Below are 25,411 nucleotides of genomic sequence, written 5' to 3'. Positions count from 1 at the left end.
CTGTTATATATCATATCCGTTCAAGCTACACTTTCGTTTGCTTCCCGTTGTTTTTAGTTACTCTGCTTGGTGTATGGTCATTTGATATGAACGGGGAAATGAAATGTTACTAGACTTTACCCATTATCTTTCATGGCAAACAAGATCTACTGACAGTAGTAGAACAACGTTGATCTAAGCCTCTGACAAAAAAAATCAAACCCTAACACCACCCCTCCTCCACCTCCTCGCCAACAGACAGCTACGAGAGAATGTTTCCCTGTTGTTAGTGTAATTCAAAAATTCATTAAGAAACATTTTGACTGGTGCGATGGGAGTTGGTGAAGATGATCTATCTAATGTTTGTATTGCTGAACTGGGAAACAGTTTTATTACCCCGTAAAGGTCTGTGATGCGTGATAGTCAAACAAAATGCAATGAAATAATTGCAGATTATATCCCTAATCATATCATTACGTTGTGTGGTTGAACAAGGTACTTCATAACTGTGACACGCACTGATGAACACAATCCCCATGGACGTAAGGAATTGATATTGAGGGTGAGTGGGGCAAATAGTTCGTTATATAATTTCTTTGCAATGTATCTTGATGTATGAAAAGGGAACTTTTGATAATAAGTAATAAAGCTATAAGTTTATTTGTTCACATCTAATAACAACACCGCAAACTGTCATATGTTGAACCCCGACAGTATTATACTGGCACCCATATTCAGAACCCTTGTCGTATGGTATTTACAAAATTGGTTAAATTCATGAGATATCTAGATCAAGGCTCAACTAAACGACTGGTTCACGCTTTGTTTCCTCCAAACTGGATTACTACAACAGTTTGTAGGCATAATGTGCCAGTTTTTCATATAGCTCCCCTATAGATAATTCAGAACGCTGCTACGCGCCTAGTCTCACTCACTAAAAAGTTTGATTTTCACTCCTGTACTCCGTCTCTCTGCCCATCCAGTTTGAGATCCTACTCTCACCTACAAAGCAATCTTCGGGCTAGCCCCTCATTATACCACTGACCTTCTTACTTCTTTGCGTCGGTCAAATACAGTTACGCTTTGCTCTTCTTATCATGCGCATTTGTAATTATCGTCTGGTCAACGTACCCGCACTCGTTATGATTGTCGTGCCTTTTCTGACGCTGCGCCTCCTGTTTGGAACGAACTCCCATTTCACGTTCGTGACTTTCTATTTTCAAGAGACAACTTAAAATATTTCTGTTTGATTCCAAGTTCACTTATTTTCTTGGTTTCCTGTGTCTCTTTCCTACTTTGTAAAGTGCTTTGAAACGCTGTATTAATCACTATATAAATATAATTTATTATCATGATCATTAATTAACAAGTGTGATGATATTAAATGCAAGTAATCGACACGGGGATATTTCCTGTACCGGAAATGGCAACATCTAGTCCCATAGCAATTTGTAACAGTTTTTTTTATGGAAGAGCCACCAGCCGCTTCGCTGCATCACGGCGCAGTTTAGGTAACATCCGTCATTATCTATGTTATGGGTGCAGAAAGATTCACCGCTGCTGTTATAGTGAAAATTACCTCGAAACGGTGGTAACGGGAATGGACAATAATAAAGGAAGTGAGAAGTGTCTCGTTTGCGGCAGGGTAGAACAACTGCAGCTAGACATGGACAATATATGTACAGTGTCCTAACGGTTCTTGGAACACGAATTTCTGGATTTTCCACAATATTTGCTGGAAATAGGTTCAGTTTAATGACTGCCTTGATTTCACACTTAACGAAAAGTGCAATAAAGCATCACGCAAGGAAGTAAACAAAAAAACACGAAAGTGCGTGAACACGCACCACAAGTTTTACTCAAGAATAAACAATTTTTTTTTTAAGTATAATATATTGTAATAGATATGTAGATCCAAGTACTCATTGACTATAAGCAATTTTAATATTTATGTTCTCTTTTCCTTCTTAATGCTTCCTATGTTCTTATTTTTTCTGAATTTTATAGAATTAGAAGAGTATAGGATAAGGGAAAAACCAATACTTATTTCATAAGATGCCTCGGCGAATGTGAACATGCAAATATTACGCAGTATTCGGCAATGAACTGAATTCGGTAGTATCTTACTAGCAATGAATGATGCAATAAAAAAAATAAAAAAAACATCGCATTTGATTTTGCCAGATTGTAAAGTGAAATCTAGAAAGGTGATGTCGATAGAAGCTTTTGTTGGCCTCTTGTTTACTTTTTTTCGTGAAATTGGAAACTTAAAGCAACTATTTGTTTCTTTATGCGTGTTTAATGAATTAGTTTCAATAACCCACGGAACCCACAATCACACTGTAGCATGATCTATCATGGTTCTTATTCGGTGGGGTTGTGCAGGCGTTAGGAGTTTTTGGTTGTCCAGTTTCAGAAACTCCACAAAAAATACGTTATGAAAGTACTGTTCCTCAGATAGAATTATGACTGCAGTGAAATGTGTTAGATGCTAGGCAATCATGTAGATTGTGTCGCCTGACAGAAGTTAATTAATTTGCAATGCATGACTTCTAGCAAGCTCAATAAATACCGCCATGACACCGTTTACAATTCTAAATAGTATTAATCGTTTCATGATGTAAACTCTTTAATCGTTTCATGACACAAACGCTACGGGTTATTATTTATCGATTTATGCAATACAAAATTGTAGCTCAGTGCACTCCATAATATAGTTCAAAAATCTACCGAAGACTTTATGAAACATTGCAAACTATTCAAATGTTCTTATTTTACTTTCAATTTAAACACAATGATGGTGAATTAATTAAATCAGTAGCCTACTGCAGTGTATAGCAGTCTTTTCATACGGACACAATGACATGCAGGCTAAATGACCAACAAGTTTCCTTATATTCTATGATAATCATTTTCACACATAACTTTGACTCTTTCGCACCGTTTTGAAAACACTTTTCCTTTATCTCTTTGCTTTATGCAAACATAACTCATCCGAACAGGCTGTACTTAAACTTTAGGATGAGGGCATAAACTTGATTTATACATATATGCTGAAGTTGTATTGTGTTTCTAAGTTCGTGAATATTCAGAATATTGTTTTCTGTATGGAAAGGTACATATTTCACATTTCAAGGTAATTCACTAGTTCATGGTTATATAATGCATACAATGGATATGGTTGTCACTTGTTGAATGCGTATAAATAGAAATGGAACTTTCTGGTATGTCGAGGCACGACTTGGCTACCCTCAAATTGTTGTAATTCTGTGTACATTGTCAGATAAAAAGCACCCGAGTTGCACTATATACAGTACGTAATAAGTTATAATTGTCAATTATAGAAGTGTGTAATGCACATTTACATCAGTAGAATCAATGTGGCTTAGTGGTCGAACTATCCATCCATCCATCCGAAACTCCAGTTTATTTTCTAAAGCAATCATCCTAATTTATCAATTATGACTCATATATTATTTCTCTGGTTTCTGTCATACATTTTTTTTTAGTTTACTTGGATCTTCTTTATAATATACCGTACGTATATAAATATATATCTATATATATATATATATATATATATATATATAATATAACATAATAATATATATATATATATAATGCATACATTATTATTATATATATTAATTTATATATATATATATATATAAATATATATAAATATATATGTATATATGTATATATATATATATATATATATATTTATATTAATATATATATATATATATAAATATATATAATAATAATATATGCATTTATATAGCGCTAATTTTGTACAAAACATTCAAAAGTGAAAAAGCCAACCAGTCAGGTCAATAAAATAAGCAAGCTTTAAACATATACGTTTTTAGCTATATCTTGAAAGCATCCGGGGTCAAGGAGACAATACACATCAATTCTACCGGAAGTGAACTCCACAACCGGGGTCCTTTGCAGGCAAAAGCCATATTGCCTAACGTATTATGATTGATACGAGGAACATGCAGGGTGATTTGAGAATGTGAGCGCAAAGAGTAAGAACTAGACTTCACCGCGATCATATCACATAAATACTTAGGTGCAAGACCTTTCAAACATGTAAATACTTGCAAGATTAATTTAAATTCAATCCGCTGCTGAACATGTAACCAATGAAGAGACTAAAGTAAAAGTAATGTGACAACATTTAGGAAGAGCGTAAAACAACCGAGCGGTTCCATTAAGTACCATTTGAAGTCTTCGAAGCTTATAATCAGGTAAACCAATCATGAGTGCATTACAGTAGTCAATATGACTAATTACAAAGCATTAATAAGAGTTTTAGTACATTCCTTATCCAGGAATTTTCTGATCTGACGAATATTATAGAGTCCATGGTACGCCCTAGAGCAAACTTTTCCAATATGAATGTCCATTGATATGTTGCTGTCAAGATGAACCCCTAGATTTTTGCACTATCACATGGCTTAATATCCACGTTACCTACTTTGAACATCTGAACCCGAGTCTTGAAAATAAAAAATGCTCCCAGTGTTGAGATGATACAACGTTTCCTCCCGTTTTCGTTGTCCTTATATGTTATAACACTGTAGGAAGATACGAGTTTCCTCAGTAAATAAAACTAAAACAACTTGAAGAACTTTATCCTAATGACCCACATTTATATGACCCACGTGCAAATGGCACAAGAGAAAGGGGGGGGGCGGTTGGTTGGTAAATCCGCTATACTGTACCCTCCCTGTCTCTATCACAGCCATATACTGATTTCCTCTTTTACTAACCTAGTGGCCTTATTTTCATTTCTGTATATTTAATCCCACAGTCGATCTCGTCTCCATCAAGGTTGGTCCAGTGGATGTTCGTTCCACGAGCCCGACTATCGTAGACTCCTTCAGTTGAGTCACAGAACAAATAACACAGCCATCGCCAGTAGCAAAATAATCACAATGTGTCCACGCGTTTGGCATGTGCTTTTGACACGAAAGTTATGCCAATTGCTATACCACCATCCACCATATGACGCTCAGCACAGTTGAAGTCATCCCAGCCGTCGTTGTCCTGGTCACGTGTACTGAACAATTTGTTCCTTTGCAACGGCAGTCCATGATAACCTGTAAACACATGAGACAGATTCGATTTCAATCACTACACTGGATCTGTATTGGTACAAAGGGGTGGGAGCTGGGGTTTCCCCTACCCTTATCATGATACCCGTCCCCTCACCCCTGGGTTAGCTGCAGAATTATTAAACACTCTCCTTTACGCTCAAATATTTAAGATTTGGGTAATATTGGGCTAACAAAGTGTTACGCCTTCCGAGGCTATGCCCATGGACCCATACAGGGGCTTGAAAATACATGACCAAATTCCTCTCTGGAATGCATTTTTCTGTCTAAGTTACCACAGCTACCAGAAAACTGTCTAAAAGCATTACAGCTTTCGGTCTTGGAATACGTTCCTTTCCACAACAAATAAATTCCTCTTTCTGATATGTTTATTGGGGCTTAAAGGTGGCCACGAGAGAAGAATCCTACATCTTCTGGGGCTTTCAGCGACTAAAGAAATACATTAAGCTAAATCAGAACAACCTTTATTGTAAATTTAACTTGTGAGTCACAAAGTGAAGGCTAATCGTTCATATTATGTTTTTGTTGTCTATATATCCGATTAATAAGTATCTGATATCGAATGGCAATGTGGATGTTAATAAGGGAATATTTGTTAGAACTCAAGTTTAAATTAAACGTTTCATTTTCTTGATTTCGATATAGTGTAGTAGAATCTGTATACCAACCTACTGTACTAATGGAAGAGTTGTAACCATCGATAGCCACTAACTTATACCTCGAAAATTCATTACTAATCCTGAAAAGGTCAAACTTGGCAAAGAAAGAAGCTCCGAAGAGATCAGTTATATCAATACGAAGTTCATAATCTTTCTGATTTGTCATTTGAGATATTTTATCGTTTCCAAGCCAGAATTCTCGATTAAGGAATCCAAACCCGTCTTTGTAGTCACGCCAGTATCTATTGAAATCAACTGAGCCATCCAAACGGCGTTGTATTATCTTCGAAAAAATAGAAACAAATTTTCTAATGAGAGAAGGAGTTTAGATAGTTTACACTTGATATAGTGAAATATGTGTTTAAAATATATGGCAAGAGTTGTCTAGAATAATCTATAGTGATTATACGTACATATATATCTATTCAAGGTTTGGAATATCACTTTGTTGCAACGTTCATCATAAAATCACTCATATCCTCAGTCGATCGCCATTTTGGATAGCCTGTTCTTAATCGTGGTCCACTATTGATGATTTTTCTGACTTTACTAAAGTTTTCTTTCGGATTTTGTTTCACGTCATAGTTACAGTTTATCAGTCGTCGTGACATGGGATCTCAGGGTTTCGAAACAAAAGCCCATTGATCTTCGAAAATAGAATTAATTTATTAATATCTCTCTTTTTTTTGGTTTTGGTAGAGGTCTGTGAGCTACACTTACTGTCCAGCCTCCGTCATCAATCGAGTTGTAACAAAATACCTCAAAAGGATTACTCGTTCCGATTGGCTTGATTTGGTAGACACCGGATAGAGCCGGTTGACCATGACAACGATCAATAACCGCTTTGCAATCTCTCCGATACTCAAGATCTTGGTAAAAGAAATCAAAACCTGAAAGAAATCAGAGTAGTACACTTTGTAATCTTAACTTCAGGGTGCACCTCGTACTCGGACAGGCAGTGATAACTTGGAAGGTAATATTAACGTTAACATTAATGATCGCTTCTCGGCCTTTTGGCTAAGATTATGTGTAGTATCTGTTCCCTTCCCAGGGAAATGGTGATGCACACCCGACGATGATCACACAGTCACAGTCTCGATGCAAGGGGACTGGGGTAGAGAGCGGATCAGTCGTTCGGTAGTTTGATTTTCGTGCCCAGGTTCTTTCCTGGGCGACTTTTTCTTAAAAAGTATATTAACGTTTATGTGCTCTAGTATTTACAAACTCCCCTTTTTAGTCATTACTGATCAAAATATTCGACAACAGCCTAGCTAACATATGGAATTAGAAAGTGCTTGATTCGAAGTGAACTGAACATTACAAGAAAACTTCGTCTCAATAAAGATTTTATTTTTTAGAACCTATACAGATAACTTAATGCAACAAGCGTATTCAAAATTTAATAATGATCGGACAGGGCTACTCCACGTAAAGTAACGTTGACTAGTACGGTATTGTACCATCGGTAGTGTGTTAACAAAAATGAAAACAAGAACATTTCAATGAAATTATTCATAGGTTGGTATGTTATGATAACGAAAAGAAATCGAATTGGTTTGAACTTAAGATGAAAAACTCTAACCTCCTCTAGAATATTCATCTTCTGTTGCTTTGTGAGCGTTCTGTAAGTAAAGTAAAATATTACAGTCTGTAAGGTCAATTTAATTTTATGTATGAATATATATATATATATATAGGCTATATATATATATATGTATATTATTTGTGTGTGTGTGTATGGATAAAGCAAGTCTTGGCTTTGTAATGAATGTACACAATATGTAACACAAACATAGTGTGACGTTAGATAAATAAGAGTGGCACTGATGGACTATACAGAAAGAGGATTAGGGAACAAAGAAGCAGAACGGATTATAAATGTTTGTGGAACTGATATGTACAGCTCTTCATTTTAGGTGATTTTGCACTAAAGAAGAGCAAGTTTGCTCGAAAGCTCTGCAAAAACCAAACATTGGCTGTTCTACTTCCAATCACTCACTTAGTTTAATTGTTGCAACTCACTCGACAACCAACAGTTCTCTAAGTAGAGTATAGTTGTTTAACAATTTTTCCGTACACACACACGCATATATATATATATATATATATATATATATATATATATATATATATATATATATATATATATATATATATATTATACATATATATATATATATATATATTTATATATATATATATATATACATATACATATATATATATATATATATATATATATATATATCTCCTCAAAAATTCTCCACAAAAAGGGGGTGAAGAGGTGATAGATACGTTTATAGAACTGATGTTTATTCCAAGTAACAAAATGACAACCTTTATATCATGTTGTAATTAATATGATGTAAATATGGCAATACTTAAATAATAGCGAGCGTTAGACTGGGCCGCAAATCCCAATGTTATGTACAATGTAACCTTTTGTTACCGTATGTTGTTATGGTAGGCTAGACCTAACGTTAACCTGACTACTACAGGAGATAGCCGAAAAGCCTGCACCAAAATTAACGACTAAGATTAGACGTTGGGATCTAACATGTCGTCTGAAAACCGTTGGTTATATATTATGGGCCTAGTACATCTAAGTCAGCGAAAGTAAAAATAATCATCGAGACCAGGACCTGTACTACGCTGCACTCGGGGGGATGTGTAGGCCTAACGTTAGGCATATGCCTATGCTACTTAAATTTGCCAGTTATGACATGGGGCAGTTGAAGATAGGCCTAGGCCTACATCATATTTGCCTGGATGAGAGTTTAAGGCAATGCTTCACTAATGTAGCCGTAGCAATGTTTTTGGTAAAAAAAATAGGCATATTAAATTTCATCAACTATGAAAACATAGATATGTAGGCCTATCAATATAGTACATATACGAAAGTGAAAACAACATAAACTGTATTTATCTTTAGGTTTCTGTTTTGTGACCTGTGTTCCAATTATAATAGCTCATAACATGCGGAACGGACGCAATACATTGTTGTGTAACAGTAACGCTGGCCCCATAGAGTATATCACTCGTCTATACAATGTGTCCAGATTTATATTTTAGTTCGCTTTCTTTAGCGTCTATGCGTCTGCTGAACTTCTGTATTTGCAACTAGAATTGCACTTCGTGTACAACATTATATAAGCAATATTACAAGTACAATTGCTTCTCTTGCTGTGAGAAAGAGTAGGCTACGAGTAGGCTACACTAATCTAAGAGAGAGTGGTGTTAGCATTTAATGCTGTACTTTTATGTACACTCTTCAATTTTGTTTTGTCCATTCTAAATCTGTCATACCACTTGGTCATACCACCAGGTAGGAATCGAACCCCGGATCTTCGTGTCACGTACCACTAAGCCAGTGATTCTACTGGTGTGAATGCGTAGTGTAGGCTTTGTGTAACTCTCATAGAATATCAGTCCGCGAATATAAGTACAGGTACACATCCTTAAGTACTAGCTCCAGTACAGACAATTATGATAGCAATAAGAGCACCAAGTATACGGACTCGCTTCTAGAAAACGACGAAGCACAATAATATCACTATAACATTAAGCAGAGAAATATTTAACTCCGTAGTTAATGTGATATATCAATGTCCAATATTATTAATATATATATATTTATATATATATATATATATATATATATATATATATATATAAGATTGATAATAGACAATTTGTATGTACGTAGATGAACGCTATAGGCCTTGATTTAAATGTCTATTTACATGATAGCAAATATTCCGATTATATCACATTCATTGTTTAGATCATTAACGAGCTATCATTACATAATGACTGTAAATTGAAGTATTGAGAAACATACACACTGATGTCATATACCTAATATTTCACGTGGTCTCATTTCTCGGGGTACTAAATTAAAGGTAATATATATAATCTAACTTTACAACAAACAAACATTGGAAGATAATGGGGTTTATTTGAAGTTAGTTTTTTTTCACGAAGGTGAAGACGTCCCAAATTTGATTTGTTTGGATTGGAAAAGTAAAAATTAAAATTGAATATTACGCCGACACAAATCGTAGCATAATGTTGGGGTATAAGTGATAGATACTACTGTCATGAACAACTTCTCGAATCAACTAAGAAAAAACTTATTCTATTTTTGGCAACATGTAAATGTTACTTTACAAACAAGGCGGAACACTTGGCCTTGTCTAAATGTGACAGCATCGATTCACTTGAATTCCGGGCTGTATTTTTGATTTTTTAAATTATTTATTACAACTTTTACCTTTTGTACTGGAGATTGGTTTTGCAATTGATCGTTCTACAAAAATTGAATATTTAACACGACCTAATAATTGCATAGGTTTTAGTATCAACACTATTAGCAATATTTTGCTTTAAAAATATTTAAAAAAAGGAGAGAACGTAAAAGGTTTCAGATCCCAGTGGAACTATGACATCACAGATTTACAAAACGACATGAAGCCTGACACGACTATTAAATCAGTATATTTCTCAAACGAACAGACACACACAAAGGAACTGTTTGGGCAAGTTTCTCTTCAGAAAGATCTCTCTCATATGAGCCAAAGATCATGGTTGGGTTTGTTTGTCCCATTTAATACATTATGAATGTATTACCTGTATTAAACAGCAAACTACCTACCGTGCCCGAAACCACAGATAATAAACCACTTGTCAGCATCATCCAGACAATCACAGAGAAGAAGAAACAAAAGTTCTTCCCCATCGTTGTATAGGCTATGTATAGTTTAACAGCTGTATGAATAAAGAATATGTAAACACATCGGTTTATGCAATACAAATGGTAGCTCAGTGCACTCCGCAATATAGTTTAAAAATCTACCGAAGCCTTTATGAAACATTGCAAAATATTCAAATGTTCTTATTTTACTTTCAATTTAAACACACTGAGGGTGAATTACTTAAATCAGTAGCCTACTGCAGTGCACAGCAGTATTCTCGTATGGATATTATGACATGTAGGCTAAATGACTAACAAGTTTCCGTATATTCTCTGATAATCATTTTCACACATAACTTTGACTCTTTTGAACTGTTTTGACGTTGAAAAACACTTTTCCTTTATGTTTTTGCTTTATGCAAACAGAACCCATCCGGACAGGCTGTACTTAAACTTTAGGAACGATGAGAGCATTAACTTGATATATACATATATGCTGAGGTTGTATTGTGTATATAAGTGATTCTAAGTTCGTGAATGTTCAGAATATTGTTTTCTCTATGTGGAAGTACATATTTTCACATTTCAAGTTAAAACTTATTGATGGGGAAGGGGGGGGGGGATGGGTTTGATGTACTTGGCACAAAAGTGTCGAAATTTGTTTGATTGTCTAATCGAAAAGCATTAAGGAAGGTTAATGTTCTGAGAGAGTTAGCTCATGCAACAACCGTGACACTTGCAGTTAATTGAAATCAATGTAATTCACTAGTTCATTGTTAAATAATGCATACGAAGGATAAAGTTGAACTATCCGTCCTTCCATCCATCCATCCATCCATCCATCCATCCATCCATCCATCCATCCATCCATCCATCCATCCATCCATCCATCCATCCATCCATCCATCCATCCATCCATCCATCCATCCATCCATCCATCCATCCATCCATCCATCCATCCATCCATCCATCCATCCATCCATCCATCCATCCATCCATCCATCCATCCATCCATCCATCCATATATATATATATATATATATATATATATATATATATATATATATATATATATATATATATATATATATATATATATATATAGATAGATATTTATCTGTCGATATTTTTTCTTTACCTGGCACCTTATAAAAAAAAACACTTACCTGTTTTTTTTTTTAGGAACGAGGAAATACAATTTATCCTGGGCGTGTAACACATAACACTTAAAGAAAACTATTGAATTTCCCTCAGACACTTCTTAGCGGCGTGACCGAGTTGGCAATAAAACAAATAAAAAAAGACAAAAAAACAGGAAACCCACAGTGAAAAAGCCATGCACTGCAAAAATTAAGGCTTTAATAAGTTTTATAGTATTGGCAACTACGAATAATTACCGTAGCATTAACAAGAATGTATAATAACAAGTGTGCCTGTTTAAAATAGAAGAAAATATGTAGTTTTCGATGGGGGAATTAGGATCACTAAAATGATTTATTTTAGTTGAAATATGATACATTTACAATAATAAACAAGTATGGATGTCGAATCAACGAAAGAGATTTATTGAATTCAAGAAAAAGTTAATTTCATTTCGCTAGTTTATTACCTCATCATACTGCAGTGGCGGGATAACAGGGGGCAAGGGGGAAATTGCCCCCACCCCCTTCCCCAACTTTTCCCCATACCTTGTGTTTTGTTTTTATCGGATTCGATCGGTATACCACAGCAACACTGACAAGTCTACGATACGTTTATACTGCTTTATATGTCACTACACAGGCTATAAGAAAGATGGATCCACTGTGACGATTATTCTTTCGATCCGAAACGCACTGGTACTAGTATACTACTACTACTACCAATGTGACTGTGACAGGGGGTAGGAGTCGGGGTGGAGGGGGGGCACTGGGGGCACGTTTTCCCAAAATAGCAAATGTGCCCTACTGGCATTTAAAATGTCCCCTTTGATGAAGAACTGTCTTTGGATATCTTGAGCCTTTGTTAATGTTTATATTTTATTTGAATTACTCACGTGCACCATAATAGTATTGATAGCATACTAACACATCATATATATATGTAAGTGATATGGCAGGTGTGCATCGGATTATAGCATGACGAGTAGTGGTTGTGGAATGAGAAATTGCCCCTCTGATGTTGTGCCCCCACTTTTTGGAAGCTTCTTACCCCCCTGGTCACTGTGGCATATGGTTCTATGCATCATTCCACACAAGTGAGCCTTCCTCCAGAACTGCTGCTATCAATGACTCATACATCTCTCTCACTTAGTCTTGGTCACTTGTTGATTAGTCAACTCCACAGGTAACATTGACCAATTGTTACTTTTTAAATTGCTAAATGAATCTGGCAACACATTTATGCAGATTGCATGATTGCATTTTCAAATACACAACTAGTAATGGGATGTAACATATAACATATTTGTGATTTATCAAATTCACCGCCTCCCCTTAGACCCCTCCCGCAGGTTTGTCCCTCACTTTCAGACCTCAAATCCCACAGACGTCCTACTGCATTTTAGGTCATCAGTTCTTCGCCTATAATATAATAAATATTAGTTAATGCACCGTTAATTAGATTACAAAATTGTCATGCCAGGTTGTTATAATTGCTTTATTTGTGTAGTTTAACGATGCCAAGAAATAAAATTAAATATGACGTATGGTCTTGCATCATTTCAATACCTTTTAAGGCATTAACTTGTACCGTACTGTAAAGGTGCCATGGAATCTGAACATAAACCACGTGAGCTACACCGACTGCCCCTGACAGGAATACTAATATCATAATAATATGTCTAGACGAATGAGTATGAGAATGGTTCCCTAGCAACACTGTACAATTCCGGATAATTTCGTATCTAGCTAACTTGTTGTAGTATGGATTCGATATTCATTCCAACTTTAAATAGCAAGAGGTAACTTGTTATCATGTTGTCCTTGTTTAAAAGACATCGTGGGGGTTTAACCTCTCTGTTTCTCATCATTTTCATTTCCAGCAGCGTGTCTTCTCAAGGAGAGGTAAGTTTTTTCCTCTTATTTTATATTTCAGTTTAACATCTGTAAAGTTACCGTTTCGATGTTTAAGCAGTACTCAATTGATTGTTTTCGATCTGCAATGTTAAACCTTGTTACACTCTCTGTTAGCGATTTACTTTCAGTTGATCTATCTAAGAGTTAAAAATATTACTTCAAAAATGCTAACTTGCGGTAATAAAAAAGTCGAATTCGATTAAGGCACACGTACTGGTTGTAAATTTATCGTTTCGCGTTTTGAGTTTTCTATTAGTTAATCAAGCAGTAGACATAGAACACATTTACCAAACGGGTATATTTTACATTATTCCCTTAATTTCTATAATAATGACTCTGTTCAAGAAACCATCAGACGGATTCTTTCAATTGAAGTACATATCATTAGTTCATATAAATTTAGTCTGCGAAATATAGACACACTGTGAACAGTAAAATACATTGTCGTTGAAAACAAAAAAATGCGGAGTATCTTAGTTAGCCGCGATTTATACTTAACATACTTGAATTATTGCGCTTTTTTTTGTGGCGTTGTTATAGAAACGTTATATTTTGACAGACACGGAGGAAATCGAAAGAAAAATTCAATATTAAAATAATATACCTATAAATACCATAGAAAATCGTTGCTTTTATATAGGCTAATCTAACAGCAAAATGAATTGAAGAGGTTTAGAACGTTAAAGCAATGACCACTGTCTACTTGTCTTACTAAAGTATGTCTGTAATGCTCCAACCGATAATCTAACCACCTTTTTTTCTACTTATTTACTGATTAATTAACATTTACACGGCTAAACCGAGACTTTCTACTTTACGGCTACTTCAGTTGAAATCTAAGGTTGATCTATATATCATTTAATAACTAAATTTTCCTTATCCACATAAAATAAAAATGTTATATTCATATAGCCTAAGATTGTTATTTGTCCTTTTTTTTGTTTAAATGTCTATATTGATGGCAATGGGAGAGTTACTGAATAAATACTATTCAACGACATTTTTTACACAACTAACATTTCATCTTACCAAATGCTTACGTTGTAATTTTTACACTTAGATTAGTTATGATTAAGTGCTTTAATCAATAAATTTCTTTAATCTTGAAAATCCCGATCCGACCCATAAACTGACTTTACTTTGTAAAGTCTAGACTTTTTCGTAGACACCTGCTAATTATAGGGAAAAAAATTGACTCTACTTCTGACACGTTGTTTTAATATGTTGATGTACATATATTTAAATTCCGCTATTTCGCATCATGAAAATGTTACAAAATATTCAACAAAAGAGAAATCTTGACAACGCAGATTTGGTTTGCTAACATTTACTAACGAGTAAAAAACAAAAACAACAGTACTTTTTCTGTCCGTCATTTGGAGATATCGAAGATTCAGGCGGTGCGATTTTGAATAGATACATGTGAGAATATTCAGCTTTGACGAACATATGCCTTTTTGAAAACTTTAACTTTATTTTACAAACACCCAGTGGATATGAAAGAGCCATTTTCTTTGAGTTTCACTTATTTGGTGAAACACACAATCTTTCTAAAACAATAGTCATTTCTGTCTCTGGGAACGCAGTTAAATATTCTGTCACCAAAATTCTTCTTGATTTACTTTATTGGGAAATCATGATAATGTACCGTTGTAGTCTTTTGCAAAAAGTCATTGCTCAGGATGCCAACTCTTGAACTTAGAAAACTTGTCGAAATATCATGATAACGTATCGAAGTAGTTAATGATTTTTTTTTTAAATTATTCTGTGAACAATTTTATTGAAAAAGTCATTACACAGGATGCCTGCTTTTGAACTTAGAATAAGTGTTCAAGTCATGTTGTCAAGTCAACTCTTAGTTATAAGACAATACATTTTGTTATATCATTATTAAGTCAACCTTAATGTCGTGAACAGTTACTTTAGTTACATGATAATTGATAAATGCCTGTCGTCGTCTATGCCCAGACAACGTTTTTCAAAATTTAAAGGACAATGTTTAAGCTAACAATTCTACAAAATACTTAGTTAAATTACGAAATAGTGATAGCATTTTCTTAGAGGTAGTTTCTTCTCTAAAGTTAACGATGAAAAACTAAAGGTTAACAAACCGCTGCAATAAACGTCAATCGATTAGCGTATTGTGTACATTTTGTTCTTTGTAATATCAAAAAGCGTTCTCGGTGGCTGGCAAACATGTTTAATCTACCTTTTCATAGAATGTTTCGTAAGTTCTAAAGATGCATAGTCGATTAAAAAAAATTGTTCTAATTCCGTTAGATTAAATACGCTGTGGACTTAATTAACTACTTAACTAGTATAATTTATTTAGGTTGTATACTAAATTAATGTAAATGGACAATGACAATAAAGAAAATCAAAAGATATACTAACTTTACTCATCCAAACGTTGCTGTTGTAAGAATTGTCAATTGATTTAATCGCTGATGTCGTTGTTAGTTCATTGTTGCCACAAATTTTCATCTTTGTCAGATTTATCCCAAACAGCTGCATGATATCAAAAGAGAATTTGCTCTATCAATAATCCCGATCATTTAATGTGTGTAAAGGTTATATACTTTCTCATTGCCAGTAGAAAGAACAATTTCAATGTAATCCAAATTTGCGAATACATAATGCAGATGTGAAATTTGCAAAGTATTTTTATGAACTTGTTCATGTGAATTAATTAAATTAAACAATTTACGAGAAAAATATGTTATTATGAAGATTCTAACGGTTCTTTGATATAATTATGTTTTCTACAAAAATTTTATCGAACGTTATTATACATTAGAACCAAATCTTTATTAACCAATAGGTCTTCTTCAAAAAAAAATGTTTTAAACTATAAAATTCATATCAAGAACGTGATACCTAATGGGCATATAGTAAATGTTCATTGTCTAGAACAAATTGATGGGCATAAAAACACTCTGAATATATGGGATATTAAAACAAAACATAATGTGTTTTCAAGACAATGCTAAACTCAAACCTAAACTTTCATCGTTTGTGTTTTGTACTGAGAGAAGTGACATCTTTATCGGATTACTTTTAATCTTCAATATTCACCTGAATTCACATAAAAATTTAAACTGCTTATCGTATTTATTGTCATACTCCTCTACAACTCAAACAAACTTTGTCGTATCTATATTGTTTTTCTTTTTGTCTTCAACAAACGGCAGCTATCTACTAATACAGATACATGACTGCGTCAATAACTCTTCTCTAACTTGTACTAAAATAACAAACAGCCATGTGAAATGTTGCAATTTATAGATGAGAAAATAAAATAAAAAGTAGGACTAACCTAAACATAGGACGATGGAAAATAAGAAAAATGTAACGTTGACATATTTTACTATATAATTGTACCCTGTCCTTATTGGACGATCATTGTTAATACATATTTTTGACCTTATTTTAGCCGGAACGTCAAAGGAGCATTAGTGACTACGGAGACCAAACGTTAAGTAAGTGTTTCTATCATATTAAAAACTTCAAAATGTTAACAACGTTGTAGCATTTTCTTACTCTTATCTGCTCTCCCTTCTCCCTTCTCCTTCCCCATTGCCCCAACCACAAGCTAACCTCCAAAGACGAGTGAAAATAATATTGTTTTTCTTTAAGATACAACTATATCATAACATTTGGAGAATTTCCAAACAATTATGAACGTATATGATAAACAAATCGTTTGGGAAGTATCGTCAAAGATATCATATGTTGTTAACATAACTATTGTGAGTATAATAAGCACTATGTAACTTCAAAGAATGTTAATTTCTAAAGAATGTTAATTCTAAAGAATGTTTCATTTTACCTTCTATCATATCAAAAACTTCATAACGTTAACAACGTTGTAGCAACGTTATAGCAACATTGTAGCATTTCTATCATGTTAATATCTATCATATTAAAAACTTCAAAACGTTAACAACGTTGTAGCATTTTCTTACCCGTATATCCTCTCCCCTCTCCATTCTCCTTCCCCATTGCCCCAACCACAAGCTAATTTCCAAAGACGAGTGAAAGTAATATTGTCTGTCTTTAAGATACAACTATATCATAACATTTGGAGAATTTCCAAACAATTATGAACGTATAAGATATACAAATCGTTTGGGGAGTATCTTCAAATATATCATATGTTGTTAACATAACATTGTGAGTATAATAAGCACTATGTAGCTTCAAAGAGTTTTAATTTTTTTAAAGATAATTTGTTTACTTTAGTACTTTTTTGTGTATGAAAATTATGATGTATAGGAAACGAAATTCGTTAAAAAATATTGATCGTCTTTAAAATGAGGTTTTTAATTTGCTATGTATTATTCAAATGCTTAACTTACCAAATTTTTCAGGGATATAAGACAAAACGAGTGACTTCATTTAAAAAAAAAATGGAAAATGTTTGAAATAGTACAGACCAGTAAGTAATAGTAACTAGATTTTAAAATCACATCTTCGCAATTGCCCATGCCAAACTTTTATAACGTGATCAGGAAATGACGCAAGTGGTTGTGAACATTGACAAAGTAAACACTGAAGGTAGGCTATATGATCTCTGTTGTCACACAAGTGTCTCCGGAGTTATGAAACCTCTTAGCCTGATGTAAGTTATGCTTATGTTGTGTTACCTTTTCCTTTTAGCGTCATCGTTTTTCCTCTACCAACGTGCTGAATATCCACGAGACTGCCATGAAGTGCTAAGCCAATGTCCATCGTCTAGAAACGATGGTGTTTACGTCATCAAACCAGACGGCTATCCTGAACCTTTTGAAGTATCTTGCAACAACAGTCTAGGTGATGGTGGATGGACGGTAGGTGTTGTATTTTATACTGTGAATATTTTATTTACATTGCAAGATTTATCACCACAATTGAAATTATTCTTGTTGAAATAATACATTTCTCATACTACAGAACTGTTCATATTATTATGATGTACTAATATATAGTTGATGTTACACAGTAGGCTCGGCAAGCTTTACACAATATTTATGTCTTACAAAAAGAGGTTGGTCGAATCATCTGTCATGCTCTTTCGCAAAAGCAGTCTGCACCATATTTATATTCCTACATGTTTTTCCAATACGTTTTAATACTTTCCACATATTCCTGACTTCAATAAGAATACTAAATTGGCGAAGATGACACAACTCATATATTGGTAATATTTATATAGTATTCGCATCAATATACATTTGGTGGGGTTTGTAAGTGATTTTAATTTGTTTATATTATCTCATTCTTCTCTTCCTGCAGGTTGTTTGTTCCATGTTTCAGTATAGTTTTGCCTTTCTTTTGTTTCACACTAGTCTTACAGTTAATAACTAACGGTCTTGCAATTCAATCAGTTTGATATTTTTATGTCTCAAATTATTTCTACAGGTCATACAGAGACGAAAGGATAGTTCAATCAACTTCAATCGTACGTGGGACGAATATGAAAACGGTTTTGGTTTCCTTTCTCATGAATTTTGGCTCGGCAATGAGAAGATATCCTACATCACCAATCAGAGGAAATATCAGCTCCGCATGGATATAACTACAGAATCCGGTTGTTCATTCTTCGTGACGTATGAAACTTTCCGCATCAGTGACAGCTTCAGTCATTACAAACTGGTTAGCACTGGAGAGTATACCGGAACAACAGGTGGGTTATTAAACTGATACACTTCTTAACTGGACACGTTTCTCGCCCGAAGTGACATTTAATATGTTTGCTAACCGTTAAACAGTGAAATTAAAATATTGCGATTTTTGCTGTTCACACATGTTTCAATAATTCGATGATATTAATATGTTTGACCTGCGTTGCCATACAGAGCGGGAATGTTTCGCTTACTAACGATATACTTCCCACCTGAACCAACCTGACATCCATGCCATTAACCAAGGTATCTTTAGATGAATGAGCTCGTAGTAATATTTAATATTCATTTTGCAGCCTGTAAATTTACTTTAATGAGCACGTTGTTCGCCACTGCTATCAAGCACTTAGCTCAGACATAGTTTCTTCATAAATCGATGTATTTTGTTCATCTAGTAAGGGCAGAGAGCGGTTTGCTATTTATTTCCTTGGTTTATTTAGATATGTCATTTAAGCTGTGAAGCATGTTTCGCATTTTTATACAATATCAAATGATAATTTATGAACATGATGTGTTATTGAGATCAAAGATCATCGTACACTTTGCATAGGGCTTTCCTTTTTGATGTCGTAACTTAATCGTTATTACTATTCCAGACCCATGCATCGAGTGGTGTCCCACCAACAAGGTTCTCAACAGGTGTAAATGCGAAGGTTCATGCGCCGATCCTACATGCACCGAATCATGCTCTAGCACACCCACTTGCGTTTGTCCCGATGGGTTCTTGATGGACGGGGAAGACTGTATACCTAGAGAGGACTGTGGTTGCTTCATAGAGGAAGCGGAGAAAGGCCAAGGAGTAGTCCTAGCGGTAAGATACCATTTCCTAAATGTTTACGTATCAAACTAATTTACAATGAGAAGAAAAGCCGGAACAAAACAGTTATTATAGTGCGTGAAATGATAAATTTTAAAAACGTAAAACCTTTACCCTGCAGCTGCTCTAATTTTATGAAGGAATGTCACCTATAACTGTTCATAATGCCTCGACATGAAACATTGGGTATTCCCATTGAAGGATATTAGTATCATGTATCTACTTGAAACGCTCACCGTTTTATCTCGTTAGGAAGGTGAAGTATATGTGAACCCTTCTTGTACCAAACGATGTTCTTGCAACAGCGGTCTGTTAAGCTGTGACGATACATACCGGTGCAGTCCCAATGCTAACTGTGAGGAACGACGAGGTATATTAAAGTGTTACTGTAACACAGGGTACACGGGGGACGGAGTCCTGTGTACTCAAGCCACTTCCCCAGACTGTGGTGGATTTAGAGGAGAAATATCAAATAGCATCCAAAGTATACAACCAGCTGGGCAAGATGTGCCATTTCAGGTCACATGCGATGTCACAGATGGAGGAGGCTGGTTGGTACGTAACTGATTGTCCATGCATGTGTTGTTATTTCAAGGATGAATATTGGTAACGTTCCATTCATTTAAATATCGTAGCCATTGTTGCACTTCTTATCAAGTTCACAACTGATTATAGAAGGATATACAGTGGTCCATATGGACGCTATAATATATTAAATCTCACCAAAAAGGTTGTTAACTTTGAAACTTAGTCTAAAGCGGTTCCTGTCTTAATGTAAGGGAACTGGGATAGTGGATTTGAGGGTCTATCAATTTGATTGATTTGTGTTTCCTGTATCATGGAAACATTTCTGGTATGAATATTTCTTTATTTTATCATAAGTATTATTTAAAGTAAGTCTAGATTATATTCGATCAAATTGGAAAGTCATGTATATTTCGTACTATATAGACGATAATTATAGCGATTGATTAATGGAGTTATATTTACTAATGTACAATTGTAGTTGCCTAGACATGTCTTGTGCGTGGTTATTTAAAAAGAAACTGCTTTGAATGAAGAGATATCCAAATCGAAATTCGATCCTAAATTCATTTCATCATATGCATGAAAATACAAGCTCCACTTGTACCGTTGGAGAAGCAATGAAATATTTTTGACTTTTGCATCTGCATTAATACCAAGTTGATGAAAATGTATGATAACCCTTGCAGCAAAATAGTTACCGTTCATTCGAGATCGATAACCAGCTTTTTTCATGATTAAGTCCTTCTTTTATTTACTGAACTTACAGGTTTTTCAACGCCGTGTTGATAGTAGTGTCGACTTTTTCTTATACTGGGACGATTACAAAGATGGTTTCGGCGACATCGATAGAAATTTCTGGCTTGGCAATGACAAACTTGCAGCGTTGACGAGCCAAACCCAATATGAACTAAGAATAGATTTTGTTTCCAAATCTGGAGAACATTACTATGCTAAGTACAGTTCCTTCAGCGTAGGCAATGAGGGAACTAATTACTTACTCAGCGTCAGTGGTTATGACTCTTCCAGTACAGTAGGTGAGTTCTTCTTCTTTCCCAACTACATTAATAATCTGGTGTGTCTGGTAGTCAAATACTATTATAGCTAAATGACCTATGATTGAGAGGACTTCTTTCAGCGGTTATATGAAAAATGTGTACTCACTACATGATAATGACAAAGTGATTAGCAATATAAGGTCTTTAGTTTTGGCGTTTTCGCTATAAACTTTAACTACCACAAGCTAGAAGCTTTAAAGATTGACAGAGAAAGCAAAAACTCCAATGAGAATCCACTATTAACCTTAAATTAAAAAGAAGCAATATCATACGTACGATAGTAGCTATATGTGCTGTATATTAAACTAGGCGATGATATTAACATGTCATTGTACGTAACAACGTCAATTAAACATAATTTCACTGCATCGAGATGACTGGATGCATCCAAGATCGGGCGAATGATGGATAAACCTCGAAGATATTTATTTCAAATGTCACTGTTCGTCGTAGCTTCTCACCAAATTGAATTGGCCAGGCTGAACATATGTATTTTTTTAGCATACCGTAACAACCCAGTGTATATGACAGGGAATACCAGCAAGAAGTGTGAAGTAAAATACATGGAGCTCCACGATCACAAATGTCAAATGGATATGGCCATTTAGGTGTGCTGTTGTAAGATGATGCTATCAGATTCTTAAAATGTTGATGCAGTGCAGCCTCTATCTCCCCCCCAAAAAAAATATATATATATATAGGGGAAATAAATGTAAACATAAAAATTTGATATGAAATATCCTCTTTGTGATTGGGAGAACATTGTAATTTTAATCTGTAACGGCTGCAACCTGTCATTTTTAAATTAGCTTTCCAATGTCAGAAGGAAAACAATAAACCAATAGTCTAGCGATATCATCTTCCAAAATATTGTAACTTTGATTTACAATGGTTAGATATAGCAAAGTGATTTATCAAGAGAGAGAGAGGTTATTCATTTTAGATTATCCAGAGTGGTGTAACTGAAAACTTAATCCCGAATGGAAGTAAATAAAAACCGGCGTAATGTCACACCATCATCGATATACAGAACAATTATAATATAAAAAAATAATAATTTCCTTTAGTTCTATATAATGAACGAAAAACAAGTACGTGTTCAACCGATGTCTTATGTCAAGTACCTCCAGTGGCTCATGACGATAGCTATACCGAACACACGATCACAGTATCATCACACAAGGGTGTGTTTTTGCCTACAAAATATTAGTCCATTAACAAAAATTGGAGGAAAATATCAGTCGATATGTCCACATCGTACTCACCGTACACACCGTATGTCCTCAATCTAGCATTACGCATTCAAAATGCTAATATGTATGCGCGATTACATGTTTTGACCCTGTCACAATATTACACAACAACTCATACAGAGTGCAGCTCGTGGGTACAACAAAAAAGAGAAAGATAATAAGGATAGCAAACTGTCAGATTTTAATAATTAATAGCTCCATGAAATGACCAGTCAATCTTTTATAATACTATCAAATTGTAATCAATTATCGCCATCATTTTGTTCTATAACTGTTCATGATTTCATACACTCTTGTTTTCTCCTTACCTAGGTTACGACGCTATGCGTTATCACAATGGTGCTGAATTCTCTACACAAGATGAGGACAACGATGGTTATTCTTATTATGATTATGCCGATTATTTTAGTAGTGCATGGTGGTACGATTATTATTATTATTATTATTGTGACCTCAATGCACCTTACACTGGATCTTTTACCATCTATTGGTATAATTTCCCCGGTGGTTATTATAACATAAAGTCAACAGAAATGAAAATACGGCCTCGAACCTGATGAAGTTTTGAAGACACCAAGCGAACAAGACGTACAAAATACATTTTGTGGATGTTTTTCGTCCACAAATCGTCCTTAACTTATAATGTGAGTAACTAATTCAACAGTGATTCCATAATGCAACTAGTTTTGTGCTAAAGTCTACCCTACTGTAAAGATTTAAAATCCTCAAATATTCTGTACGTTTGATGCATTAGTTTCGATGAACCTCGCTGGCCAGAGTATTACAAATAACAAAAAAAACTATCAGGACAAGACAAAAGAGTTAGCGAGGTTTTGTATTTACAGAAACGTTTGAAGAGTAATAGAACAAGGAGGGAATTGTAGTAGTTCTCTGAATATATTTAGAATTTAGATAAATGTTCGACTTCATTGGGAAAGGTTGCGTGTTGGCCACTTCTGAATCACTGTGGATAACGATTTTATAAAGATAAACTAGTGAGGTAAAGACTTGACAATACTGAATAACAACCAATTTGGCATGTGACAAATCTGTTAAAATAAATAATCATGAACAAATAAAGAATAAATTATGATTTGTTGTCTTCTTCTTTATATAACTTCATCATACTCTCTGTCAAATGATTAACACCAACAACCATTTACTGACTGATATAAATGTGCTATCTTTTAGCTAAAAAACAGTTACCCAAAGAATGCTTTTTACTTTGATGAGGTTTGTGCCTGAGTGTGTGAATATGGTGATAAATTCATCCACGTGTTTTACAGGGCCTCTGATATAGAAAAGAAATTACCAAAACATATCATTGCCATTTAAGTTGACACCATGATTTTGTTGTTATTGACGGTTATTTTCCCTAATATATGGTAAACCCTCTTTGTATTGTTGGTAGACTAACATCTTGAAGACTCATTTTTTTGAGTTAAGTTCTAAAACAGAAAATATTAGATTTGGTAAATGTCTTTGGATGACTCGAGTAGCCGATACCTACTATGCGGTTTTCACATATGTGGTAAAATTGGTTCTTTACTGTATTTTTAAACCATAAGACGCATTGCAAGTGAACACAGAACGAGATTAATTATTTTTTTCGGGAGATAAATCTTGAAGCAAGCTTTGCACACGAACATAACCATTAGACGAATGTTCTAAAAATGCAGTCGATTTCCAACTGGAATTTAGTCAGTTTAAACACTTAAAATCAGGGCTGCCGGACAACTACCCCCTTCTGACATTAACCCCCCGGACTCATACCCCCGGGACATGTTACCCCTGACAATCACCCACCTGACAAAAACCCCCGAGGACGAATAACTCCGAGGACAATTCCCCCCGGGACAACTACCCCCGGACATACACCCCGAGGACAAATACCTCGAGGACAATTAACCCCATCCCCCGGCAATTACCTTCGGGATTACAACGGCACAGATACCTGACCCGGGTTACTAACCGAGCTAATAGAGATAACGCTCAAGTCCCCACCCCAACCCCCCGAGCCCGTAAACCAAGCGGACCTTTAGCTGGTGAACCCCGTAGTAAGAAAGTCCGTTAGGGCCATGAAAGAAAATTTTGAAATGCTTCTCGATGATAATCAATCCCATTCTCAGCGGAAGACCCCTTGACACCAACCTCATACCGATAAGCCATTCTCACAACATACAGGTATCATAATAAGACAAAAACTGTTAGCAAACTCATGAGTATCCACTAAATAGCCCGTATAAAAAAATATGTTAAAGTAAGGGGACCTGACGTTTCCATCCTAGCAGGATCTTTTCCAGGGGCTAAATGACAAAGTAACAGAAACTACAAGGGACTAAATAAATAATACAGATATATAGCACAACATACAGGGATGACAGAAGGAAGTAAGGTCTTTTGGTAAGCAGAGTAACAGATTGGGTGCAATTTCCGTTGTCTTTGAGGTAACGGAGAAGCTCTATTTTATGTATTTATTTCTTTGTATTATCATAGCCAAAGCTTAACACAGACATTACTGCTACATGCATGGCACCTGGAAGCTTTTGACATCACCTGTCGGGAAGATGGACTGGACTACA

The 25,411-nt window shown here is 34.9% G+C and overlaps 2 protein-coding genes, 1 long non-coding RNA gene and 1 pseudogene across 3 annotated transcripts in view; 2 read left to right on the top strand and 2 right to left on the bottom strand.

Annotated features, from left to right (window-relative positions):
* Positions 1-25,411, bottom strand: part of LOC139974236 (fibrinogen-like protein A) — a 77,133-nt gene that overhangs the window by 14,651 nt on the left and 37,071 nt on the right. The window lies entirely within an intron of this gene.
* LOC139974243 (uncharacterized) lies at positions 6,499-10,557 on the bottom strand. The gene is made up of 3 exons (XR_011795425.1): positions 10,419-10,557; positions 7,347-7,386; positions 6,499-6,654 (listed from the first exon to the last, which is right to left on the bottom strand). It is a non-coding gene; the product is annotated as an uncharacterized lncRNA (long non-coding RNA).
* LOC139974599 (U2 spliceosomal RNA) lies at positions 6,762-6,860 on the top strand (annotated as a pseudogene).
* LOC139974224 (uncharacterized) lies at positions 13,372-23,894 on the top strand. Its single transcript, XM_071981229.1, has 8 exons — positions 13,372-13,501; positions 16,947-16,992; positions 18,173-18,342; positions 18,914-19,178; positions 19,773-19,987; positions 20,246-20,548; positions 21,288-21,555; positions 23,142-23,894. Exons 1-8 carry the CDS (start codon positions 13,412-13,414, stop codon positions 23,384-23,386), a joined length of 1,602 nt encoding a protein of 533 aa, XP_071837330.1. The 5' UTR covers positions 13,372-13,411; the 3' UTR covers positions 23,387-23,894.

This window comes from Apostichopus japonicus, chromosome 9 (genome assembly GCF_037975245.1).
Source record: "Apostichopus japonicus isolate 1M-3 chromosome 9, ASM3797524v1, whole genome shotgun sequence".
NCBI classification, from domain to species: domain Eukaryota; kingdom Metazoa; phylum Echinodermata; class Holothuroidea; order Aspidochirotida; family Stichopodidae; genus Apostichopus; species Apostichopus japonicus.
The sequence above is the reverse complement of the archived record's forward strand: the minus strand, read 5'-3'. Positions and strand labels throughout refer to the sequence as shown.